Source organism: Saccoglossus kowalevskii, chromosome 1 (genome assembly GCF_978046115.1).
Source record: "Saccoglossus kowalevskii chromosome 1, keSacKowa6.1, whole genome shotgun sequence".
Classification (NCBI taxonomy): domain Eukaryota; kingdom Metazoa; phylum Hemichordata; class Enteropneusta; family Harrimaniidae; genus Saccoglossus; species Saccoglossus kowalevskii.
In genome coordinates this window covers 36,491,069-36,503,626 of record NC_140641.1, presented here as the reverse complement: position 1 = coordinate 36,503,626, position 12,558 = coordinate 36,491,069, and the positions used below count along the sequence as shown (strand labels likewise).

Genomic DNA, 12,558 nt, shown 5'->3' with positions numbered 1-12,558 from the left:
CACCACTTCTATCCCACCACCCCGACACATACACGTGGAATGTCACTGTATTATTATGGCTTATATTCCGTTTTTAGAAGATGAAAAGTAAGCAATAATAGTTTACATATATTATATGTAGGATTCTGAGTAGATGGGCAATTATCTGCTAAAATTTAAATATACATACATGTGTAAAGAATTATGCCCGTGTCCTGTACTGTAACATCGATTATAAAGAATAATTAATAACACTAATACATACGAATACATTTTACACGATATAGCTTTATTTTTTCTATGTATATATTTACAACAGCGTAACATATAATAAACCTGAGAAAACGAACTGATCTGATTATCGATATTAACATTTAATCACAAATAATCGTAAAAAATACAAAACTACCTTGAAAGGTTTAATATACACGAAAAGAAGACAACTGGGGTATAATACACAAATGATTAACATCAATGTAATACGAGTACAAATTTTTTTTAGAAACTACAATGCAAATAGTACCTCATCAGAGTGAAAAGAGGTGTGTACGTCACCAAGACAGTGTGTCAGTGCGAGATTTCTCACACGTAGTTGAACATAAGTAAACATTAGTAGCCAAATACACTCTCAAGTCTAAGTAAGCGTGAGAATATACAGAAATGGTACATGCTGAAATTATGTCAAATGCTGAATAAAACATTACTTGAGTGTTGTAAACACAACCTTGATTGCAGTAAATGTAAAAGTGGTTATATGAAATACAGACGTTTGGAAGTGAACAATCCCGTATGGGTTCAATAAGTCTACCTTGGTTTGAATATGCAGTAGTAGTAGTGTTGGAGGTGGTGATTCTAACGGTTAGAACAATCGGATAAGTCCAAAGTAGCTAGAGTCCGTATCCATATCTATCTTCGTGACTTCTTGGGCCGTTTTGATAACAACTTTTTGATTAGCTTGGATATGTGTGACGCCAGCAATGAAACAGGTAGATATCGGTGTCATGTCCTTTGGGACATCCATCATGGTTTTACATGATAGGAACTTCGAACCATCTACAAGTACATGGTGTCCGAGGAAAGTGTTACCGTCCAGAATGACCACCTGCAATCAATCCACCAGAAAGAACTCTAAATAAATTGGTTTTATTTAAGAATCTTATATTCGTCCAAAACCTTGCCGCTTTGGTTGCTTTCGATAATTTGCCCATTCGAATTTATACAGAAAATGCGTGCAACCATGATATGGGAGGGTGTTAGACGGACACGGTGCCACTACTGCATGATCAGGCCAACCTCAAAAACCCTATATATGTAGTGTCTGTATGTGAAAATATGACAAGGTTAGGGTAGTTCATCCGAAGCCCGACCTTGGATAGTGCATTTAACCGAATTATACCAGCTGTGTAGCAAGTGTTGTACTTTGCATTGTCCTGGACCGTGGTCTGCGTGCAGGAGACGAACTTGTCACCATCCACCTGCACATAGTGGTTCATGAACTTGCTTTTGTCGTAGTATAGAACCTGTAACATGCACATAAAAGTAGCAATGTTGATGACTGTTTAACCTATCTTCAAACTTTTATTTTCAGAATTAAGAATTAGCATTTATCAGTTAAGGAAACATTTTATGTGACATTAATGACACACATACACAAATCTATTATCAAATATTTTACTAAATATTCAACAGAAAACCCTATGTACTGCATCGATTGAACTAAACGAATGCCTATAAACAGAAACTGAAACACAAAATTTGAAAGTATTGAGAATAACTCTAGCACTCTAGGTGCTCACTAGTTTATATTATTCCCTGTGGCCACTGCAGCCAATAGCGTGCTCGACAATGGTTGCTGATCTATAAAATACTGTCTGTTAAAGAGCAGAAAAAGGTGCTGGATAGTTCTGTAATGTCTAGAAAGAGTGTATCCAATCGTAAGGATCGTACGGATAGATATTACATTCATCTGCTTTATAGAATTATTCACATTATATTGAAAACACATTCACATATAATGTTGGTGAACTATGTCACATGAATAATAAATACTAATGACAAAACAAGGCTCCATAATATTATGCTGTGAAAAATGAACACACAAAGTTTACATATGATAAACATATATGACAAGATATATATTTCACTAAAAGTATATTATTTAGTTTTATAGTGTCACAAATGAAACAAGCTCAATAAAAATATATATTATGGTAGCAACAACTCCACAAAAGAGTGCAAAGGACTTTTGGTTAACTGGGTGAACATTCGCAATAACCATCAATAAAACAACCCTGCATATCTACTTGGTCTAGATAATTCACCAAGATAAAAGCTGAAAGGTATTTATTTAATCAGGGGTAATTGGTTGCGATAAAACTGGCTGTACAAGTATACACTGAAGTGGCGTACAAGCATCTTCTTCATTAACTTGTTAGAAGAACGAGTTCCTATGCGAGTTTTATGAAGCCTACATAAGTTGTTTTGGGGCTAAGTTGAATTAAACGCTCCTTGTAAGCCATCCTAACAGCTACTATAGAATCTGCTTCCAAGTAAGCAATACCGCCAATGAAACATGTATTAAACTTTCTATCGTCACTAACAGTTGATTCAGAACACTTCAGAAAAGCTTCTCCTTGAACAAATATGGAATGCCCCATGAAGGGGAAAGTATCGTAATACAGCACCTGTGGACAAAATGTTATAGAACAAGTCATTGTCAATGACACGTCCCCGTTCCGTTCATATTTGAGTGACATATACATTCAAAGCAGATCATGACCGAAATGCACCTGCATATGTACAACACATTGTGCTAAATCTGAACAAAATCCATCCATGCATGACTGAGATCCGGTTCTGGAATTGTGAAAATACGTGATTTTGATGCATTTTCGGCCTTAAAATGGCCATCATTCCGCTATCGTTAATCGGATCATGAAAAAAATGCATGTGCATATGTCCCATATAATGTGTGATGTATGAGTGAAGTTTGAACTTAATCGGTCCATGCATGTTCGAGATACAGGTGATCACGGACGCACGGACGCACGGACGCACACAGGGCAAAACATAAGTCCCCGTTTTCGGACTGCGTCCGAACGGGGACTAATAAACCAAACTAATATCAACCGAACAACTACGTTATAACCTGTACATGTCGGTTTATATAAATTCAAAGCACGTATTTGATTTCCGAGAATTCTTTTTCATGGTTCAAGGAAATTGCAACTTTCGATATCAGTACAAAACTTACAAACAACACATTATACATGTCACAATCATGACCCCCCCTCCAGATGCTTAGAGACAGAGTAATGAACTACGCAGGCACACTATCAATAACAGAATTACTACTATTAAATTGCAAATTTAAAGCAGATATTTTGTGACACAAGATTTATTCTGTGTGTGTCTATATATTAATTTTGTTCAGGTATATATTTATGAAATGCACTCATGAAAACAAATGATTATGATAATTTATTACAATATATATGATTTTTATGATACTCTTCTCATATTTAAAAGAATACATCGTACCGTTCTTGTTGTGCAGTGTGGCTGTTAAGTTTCATTAATACAGTTTGATATCTGACAATGTATCTGACAATGTTAGTTTAAGTGGAATAACGATCACTCAGCAGACTTACCTGGCTATATATGTAGTAAAGCCCTGCCTCCTTGACGGTTATGTCCCCATCGCTCCCGAGGATAAATTTATTTTTCATATGCCTATAGTGATCGTGGTCCATCCAGGATGCATATGTCCAATATTTAATTTCGCCGCCTATAACACAAAATTTAGTTTTCTTGGTATAGTACATATATCGTATCTGGTCTACACTAGACAATTATCAGACATATTATTACATTTTATATATATGGCTTGACAATACTCCCCCAAGGAAATTAGACAATTAGGTAATTCACAAAAAAACATCAATATCAAAACAACAAAGTTTAAACATGTTTGTATATTTTATGTTCATGCCGAATGTAAGAGAAGCGGAAAGGCTTACCTTTCCCTACGGTAACCTCGCCGTATTGTTGCCCATTGCCTGTCCGGTTATCAAGCAAACAAACAAACATATGAATAACAATTTAATTGTGCAATATAAGTGAAAATAAATGAATTCCTTGCATGTCTAACTAAACCATGGGGGTGCCAAGAACATGGTTACAAACTTATTTTTATGAAAAAAAAATTAAATCAAAAAATCATATTAAGCATTGACGTTAGTTTTTAAATTTACACAATTGATATATAAAATCATAATTATTGTATGAGGCAGGTTCTTGCAAACTTTAGCCATACAATTATGTTTTACTTGTTCTATATTTAGACAATACTAGTGTTGACTGAACACTGTTAAAGCGGGATAGTCGTCACCTGCGCCTGCGTCAGATGGCCATAGCGTGTATTTTTTTTTATTTTTACAAACAATCGTCTACCCACGAGCCTTTGCGTTTTATCGTGTGTTGTTATCGTCGCCCGGGACTCAATTCCCGCGCATGTGCAGGTGACGACTCTCCCGTTTTAACAATTCGGAGTTCTGCCACAATTGACAAAGCAGTGTGAAGCTAAGACTGTTCTACAATAAATAAATCATTACAGTATTAAAATAATGTTATTTGTACAGTAGCTTGACAGTCGACATTGAAGCCATTCCAGTAATGCCAGCCCACATGTCATAACAATTGAACCGCCAGTAAGGAGAGAACCAACAATAACACGTTAACACAGGGACAATCAAAATTGTATTAAATTTGATTGTTATTCACGGTAAGTTAGTGATCAGAAAATTACAAATTATACACACAGCAAATAGTTTCAAAGGATTAGTACAGCAGTCGATATTGTAAACTCCCTTATGGAGCTCAGCGCAGTTTAGTCCAAGCCCTACAGTTATGCATATTTGAATAACAATAACAGTGACCTGTTCACCATGCACTGCCTGTTCAAGACAAACATCCTTGTGCGACGTGACCTTTGATGGGAGTGCATAATCTCAACTCGGCTGTCATGGGGCAGGGACAAACTATCGGGTCTATATTTTCGTGAATTTCACAAATCATCACATTTTAACGATTTTCTGTATTTGCGAAATGTGGTTTTCGCTACTGAATACATTAATGTTGTATGTACGAGTTAATGGGGAGGGTTGTCACCTGTGCACGCGCGGGAATTGAGTCCCAATCGACGATAACAACACACGCTAAAACGCAAAGGCTCATGGGTAGACGCTTGCTTGTAAACAATGACACGCTATGGCCATCTGACGCATGCGCAGGTTGTGACTCCCCCTGCTTTAATCCTTTCACCAGCGCCATCGTAGACACATGGAATATTTATACAGCGTATAAGGCACTAAAATGTACAATAAGTACATCGAAATGAGTCTTAGCGACTGACAAACAATAGTTCGGTATATATCTGTGTGCAATTTATTCTTACCTGATCCAGAACGGTATGCTTTCTGAAAGTCTCCCACAATGTGCGCTGCAGTTACAGCAAACTACAGAAGACGGATACACACACACAATGTAATCAGTAACTTATCATCAAATATGGAAACAGTAAAATATCACTTACTTGCACCCGAATGAACAGCAACGTCTGCATCACCATGGAAATGTGCGAAACACTGGTAATGGGAAGGCAAAGGTAGCAAGATGGGAATTACAAAGAACAAGCATATAGTATAAGCATTAACCCATTGAGCGCCAAAATTGTAGTGGTTTTGCTTATTTTTATGTAATTTTCAAATCATGATTTTGAAATAAATGGCCATTATTTTTTATTGTCCACAATTTTTGATCACAATGTTGGGTTAACTAACATGCAATATGAGGTCGTTTCGCATATGAATGTCGACATTATCGAGAAACCTCATCATGTGTATTATGGATTAGGTTATTTATTATTTAATGTACGCAGTCACTAATACGGCTTACATAACAAAATAGCATGGTTTTAATACTTGACAGAGTTGTCAAACTTTAGTATTGTATTTAAACGAGATGACTTGATGCTACCTACAACACAAAACACCCCTGGTATTAATCACAAGGGACATACAGACATAACACTGACAGCGTGACACGTTATGAAGTTAGATATAGCGTAGAGTGCATTAAATTACTGGCACACATAAATTTACGCGGTGTTGAAACTATGTATGTGTAATAAAACGGTAATTACACCGGCACAACTCTTGATAATGAACAGATGAGTAGATGGTACTTTTATATTTAGGTCATGGTGTGATAGGATAAGCAAAACTGGCAAGACATTTAATTTCCTACTTTAATTGTAACTGTTTTGCCAGTTCGTATATTGAACTAATGAGAAGTATGGGATTACGACAAACTAGATAAGTCTACGACAAAACCACTTTTATATGAATAAACAAATATACCTTTGGACCTGGTAATCCTTGGCTACCCTTTGGACCTACTGGACCTGAAAATAACATCAAACAACAACGCTTATTTAATTTTCAGAAGATATGTAATAGATATGAAATTTTCAAATATATATAATAGTTTATAACAAAGTTAACACACGAACCATTATCGACAGTAGTGCCATGAGTCCTCATTACAGCTCATGACCGACTAACTCGGGTATATGGCGTGACTTATGGTTTTCGAGTGTAATATAACATTATCAAGTATACCTGGAATTCCGTAATCTCCTCTGTCCCCCTTCACCCCTGGAGTGCCATTCACGCCAGGTAAACCCGGAGACCCAGCTTGACCTGGCTGCCCTGCAGGACCTGAAACCAACACACACATTGATATGTTGATGTTTAACTAAATGTTTGTTTATACAAGCCATTATTTAAACAAGCTACTAGTAATCAGTACGTTAAGTTTCTATGACATAGGCATACACGCGATAGTCGCAATATATGAATATTAAGTAAGCATTATGCATGAACAATCTAAGAGATATTGTGTAGAATAATAACAATTAAAATTATTGCACAAGAAAAAAATGTTTTTATTCATTTTTTCCTGTTATTTTATTGATGAATGGTGTAATAGTCCATATTCCACACAATACTCATGAGTTAGACTCGCTAGGCAATAATGTTGCATGAAAATGGGCAAATTATAAACAATATGTAGTCATATAGAGGTTACATTCGAAATATTGGCATTTTAGCCACACATATTTGTATATTAATGACAGATTTGTCTACATTGGATCCCTTAGATATGAATTTATGGATGAGTGAACAAGTCAGGTGACCAGTAGATTTACACAATACATTCATGGTATATGTAATCACTGGTACTTTTCTTTTAAATATCGTTTCAGGATTAAATAACTACATACGAGATAACACCACTGTATTCCAACTTCAAGTCAGTTATGTTATAACCTCTATACGGCAATTGTAAGATTACTTATAATTTATATTACGGCATACTGTAAAACATGTTGAAAAAGCGACATGCAATTTTAGCGAATTGTGGTAAAATGACGTAATAGTGAAATGTTAATTTAGCGAATTACTCTTGTCATTGTTGATTTCCTGTTTTCACAATACTTGTCTGCCGCGTGCCAAAACAAATGCGCAGTTATCACCTCCATAAAAACAAAGAAAAACTATATTTCAGTATCACTTCATTTATGTTATTTATTCATTTATTTATTGTCATTGAAATAATGACCACAATGGATAAGTTTATTTTTTTGTGTTCAATAAAGTGTATCTATCATGTCAGTACGTTTACTTCGTGCTGTTTACAAAGTGTGTGTGGAGAAAAAAGACGTTTTTTGGTAGCCATTTTGAATTTATGAATAAAGTCATTTGCGACATCTTGAATTAGCGAATCAGTTCACTCGCTAAATTCGCTAAAAAGACATGCTCGCGAAAAAGACATGTTTTACAGTATATGATTATATAGTGACATACTCTAGAGCGGGCATTCGAACTAAATGATACACGATACACACAACACCATTGTCTATTATTACAGCCCACTGCATATCAAAGCATGTATATGTTTTTGCAGCAATGCAAAGACAAATCATGAAGGAACACACCTTGTGGGCATTGCTTCTTGCATTCGCCTGAAAACGTGTGAAAATTGAATATCAATATACAGAGATATAAGGAACAGGGGTTCTTTATTCGACAACGGACTGTAACATGTGATCATAGTTAAATGTATTTTTGTCAGGAATCAGGGCAAAAGTATTCATAATCCCCCACCCCCTCATATCCCATTGTAAAATTATTTTTCCCGAAAGCATTGTAATTATCCTATTATTTCAAAATAAAGCTCCAAGCGCTGATTTATTTTAATATCGTTATCGTAGAATTAAATATGTATTCGGCTATCATCCACGTTCAACGTGTGTAATAGACATGACTGTGCGTGCACCATAAAACGGTCATACATCAGGAATAAAAATAATGCTCTGACCTAATATGTTCATAAAGTCTCACGGGACACCCCCACGAATACTAGAGTGTACGCCCGCCTTTCAACCAAGGAAATCCATATCCCGCTAACTAAACAAAGTTAATTAAAATCAATGACACACTACAGTAGCACTACTCACCTTTATTGCGTCGTCTTTTGCCCCCTGAAATAAGATGATACAATGTTATATTCATATCAGAATATTCAAAACTAAACGTACAATCCGAATAATTGATTACTATAACGATTCATTTGGTAACCGGGTGGTACATTGTATCCAAACGACGACTCAAACAATCTAACGAATAGTGTATCTCCAAAGCGGTATACACGGAGTTGATGCCGATGAACAATTGTGTCAAAATCACACATTTTTCTTGGGTGGGGTATTAAAAATTAAGACTACTTGATTTCATCCTGTAATTTATTTATTGTTATATAACTTAAACGAATAATGTGGTTCGTATAATCAACTAAACAGTAGGGGTACCTTTTGATTTTCGACCCTTGTCTCTTTGCATTGGCTCAGCCGTGACTGCTGTGGACGAATCACTACGTTTCAGTCTGATTTCTTCCACTTTCACATCAGTATCTTGGTTAACTTCAAAAAACTAATACCGAAACACAATGTCAATTCCTGGAAATCGTCGTTCCCATGACAATATGTCTCATCTGTTCCTGAGAATAATAGAATTCATCCATATTCCTAGAAAACACTCGGGGTTTCATTGCCAGGTAAGAATAATTCCGTTACACCTAGGCATTTTATGCTCATTAAATACAATATAACTATTAACCTATGCCACAAACTTGACCCAGAAGTCGGTGTGCTTACCTGCTTCCAAATATCTCCGTACCCGATTTCTTCTCCGGTTTCTTCCTTCTTCACGTATTCAATAATCGTCGATAGAGTCATTTCCACGGCGTCCAAACGTGTCCGCAGATCGCTATTCTCGTTTTGCAGCCTCCTATAATCGATTTTACGTATTTCCACATTTGAAAAACTCCGAGCAACCAGGGCCGTGATGACACAGTTCCAAAGCACAAGGACGGCAATAGATACGTGAACAGCCACTGTCCACTGACCTGTGGACCGCGAGTTGTTGTGGTGTAGTTTACTGTGTGTTTGAGGGTGAGTCGCAAAGCCATTCGACGAAGCGCTAGCTTCCTTGACGTCCACCCAATGTCGTACGGTCTCACTCATGTTTGACAACAAACCAGCGTGCGTAGAGAGGCTACGCGTGGGCGTAACAGACCTACCTCACTTTCCTTCGCACCAGGTGGCCTAACCGTCTGTCGTTGCTTCAAAGTAATGGCGACGCTGAACAACCAAATCACAACATGCACGGTATTTCTAGGAACTCTGACGCAAATTAGGCATATAGTTAGTAGTTTAGCAGGGTCCGCCGATCGCCCTGTTTAATCGTGGTCACGTGATCATGCTAGCCTCTTTGATTGGCACATTCATTCGTAAGTAAAGGCGGGAAAATCGTGTATTTAATTGAGCGGTGGGCGGGATCAAACATTTCAATAACAAGCCTTGATTGAATGCCGAAACGCAACATGCGCACTGAGCATCAGTTTCATGAGCCCAGGGGCTGATCCTGATATCCATGTAGCCTGACACTTGTTACACTGTAGCATGATTATCATGATTGGTAACCATACATTTCAGGCAGTCGTATTGTGTATTTTGGAATTATATGAACGAATATACACAATGAAATATTTTCTTGTGAGAAAAAAAAAATAACTACCGTAGTAGCCGGATCGCTGGACCAACTTTAATAATAAATCCTACCGCTAATTAACTGTTATTACTATACTATCCTCGGCCTCGCTCTCTTCGGTCTGATCGGTCACGGTGTATTTATCATTCATTGTCCCGGTGTGTGTTGACTTAACCCCATGATTCGTCAAACTTCTGATACTAGTACTCAGATTGCAAGATTAGTGTAATATCGTATAATGTCAAAGTATGATGGCCGGAATAAAATGAAAAAATAAATATGTCGCCACCGGCCACCTTTTTCAAATCATTAAAATACAAGAGATGGTTCACTTGGCTCACGTGACTGAGAATCCCCGTGATGACGAACCAACAGTATCCATTGAACAAAATTTAATTTGTTTTCGAGTTTGTCACCTTCTCTCCTCTTCGTTTGTGGACAAATTAATCGCTGGAAAGATATGCAGACATCTTGTGAATGATGAAGAACGTCACACAAATTGTGGGCAAATTTATGCGTTGTTTAACGTTTCCAAAATGTCCAATATTGACTTTGCTTTGCCTCTCGATAAATAAAATAATGCAAGAAAATCGTTCACATTTTGTATTTTCTATCACAGTACCAATAATGAGAATAATTATTTCGAACTATCTGACTCTTATTGTTTGTTCGTCGATTGTAAATTTCGATAAAGTTTTTCCAGAGCTGTATTTTTCCATTTGGTTTAATTATATATGTTATAAAAAATTTTATAAATATACATTTATATAAATCAAAATGGATGCTAGAATTCAAATTGACCACTTCAAGAATTGTGACGATATCGTTATTGTCCAACAATAGCCTATCAGCAACAGCCTCGTTCTGAATATGCCACGGTTGCAATGTCACGTGAATGTATGCGCGAGCATTACGGGCGTAGATAATCTTGAGCCCCTGAACCAATCTCTATTAAATATTTGATCTGCTGATAAATATAAGCTGCTGATCTGTATTTACATTTTTTTTATAAGCTGGGGTACGGCTTTGTGATCTTCACTGTATACAATCATGATACAATTTATAGAAAAATTAAAACTAAGAAAAGAGTTTCTTCGCTTCAAAAATCCGCTCATCAAGGGGAGGGGACTGGCCTAACCATTTTTTGTTTGTTTCGCGGGTTGTTCCTATTTATTGTTTTCGAACAACGTCATAGATAGGAATAACACACATTTTGGTCGCTATACGATGCTCGGTATTGTTTTTATTTACTATTGTATTTGTAAGTCGACTAGTTATATATTTTTTTCAAACGCACTGGCGATCTTAATCCCATAAACGAAATCTTTTACACTACACCGGGGTTTTAAATGCTTAAATGAGGGGCTTTCCCAAAGGGTTTCCCCCAAAGTGTTCGGGGAAAAATTCTCTTGTCACGCGCACATTTTCCGTGCTACACATTTCTGGACCAGTTGTTTGAATGTACATGCAATCTGTAACCTGGCCTGTCACATTTGTTACAATTCGTATTTCCATGTGACTAATTCCCGGGCCGCGGGCGTGGAGCAATCGAAATCGTGTCAGTCCCAGTACCAATACTGTTAAAGCATTGAAAAATATAATAATAATAATTTTATTAATTGTATAATGGCCTCCGGCCCATTACAATCATGCAAATTAATTATTGACAAGAAATAAATTTACATTACAAAATATGTATGAAAATATAGATGAAGAGTGTGTCAATACATAATATAAGCCCTATATAATAATGTGATGGGGATATTAATATATATATACATACAAGCTTATTAGGTTATTCTCATTTGATCTTTGATTAAAAAACACTTATAAATAAATAGAGCCAAAGAGTTAATGATTTGGCTTTTAGAGGAACTTAATAGTTGTACTAGAGTATTCAAATTTGGGGGTTGTGTCTCATTTGGAAGATACTTTTTCCTGATTGTGTCCCATGCAGTGCATTTTAGTAAAAAATGATATTCATCATCAATTTCTTGCAGGCACAAATTACAAATACGGCTCTCCCTAGGGATATTATTATGTCTGCCTCTTTCTATTTCTAAGGGATGGCACGCACATCTTAATCTTGCTATTGCTCTGCGCAATTTTAATTGTGGCAATGACACATAGTTTTCAATCCCAAAATTTGTTTTGTATTGCCTATAATACTGCGTTTTTTCGACAGAACAAACGTCTATATACCAATCTGTAATTCCAGTATCTTTGACCCTTTCACAAACTTTATACAAGAACATATCAGAGTCCCCCACCCCTTGATTAAACCAGACATAACCAAATCCATATTTAAATAGCAGTTCTTTAATTTCTGTGGCCCATGACCTTTGTCCTTTTTCGTCCAGTGAAAGTAGCATCCTGTAAGCTTTCTGGGGTAATCTGTTTTCATCCA

The 12,558-nt window shown here is 36.5% G+C and overlaps 1 protein-coding gene across 7 annotated transcripts; it reads right to left on the bottom strand.

Annotated features, from left to right (window-relative positions):
• Nucleotides 1-247: 247 nt before the first annotated feature.
• LOC102810143 (uncharacterized) lies at nt 248-12,241 on the bottom strand. 7 transcript variants are annotated; one of them, XM_085501333.1, is made up of 10 exons: nt 9,257-12,241; nt 8,912-9,032; nt 8,561-8,584; nt 8,039-8,065; nt 6,660-6,758; nt 6,399-6,442; nt 5,435-5,495; nt 3,999-4,037; nt 3,630-3,766; nt 248-1,499 (listed from the first exon to the last, which is right to left on the bottom strand). In XM_085501333.1, the coding sequence occupies exons 1-10, from the start codon at nt 9,623-9,625 to the stop codon at nt 1,263-1,265; spliced, it is 1,158 nt and encodes a 385-aa protein (XP_085357459.1). In that variant the 5' UTR covers nt 9,626-12,241; the 3' UTR covers nt 248-1,262. The 7 variants fall into 7 exon arrangements, with proteins under 7 accessions (XP_085357459.1, XP_085357463.1, XP_085357449.1 ...); XM_085501337.1 differs by lacking the exon at nt 5,435-5,495 and adding an exon at nt 5,573-5,624 and having other exon boundaries at nt 248-1,081; nt 9,257-12,240; XM_085501323.1 differs by having other exon boundaries at nt 248-1,081; nt 9,257-12,239.
• Between the last annotated feature and the right edge of the window lie 317 nt (nt 12,242-12,558).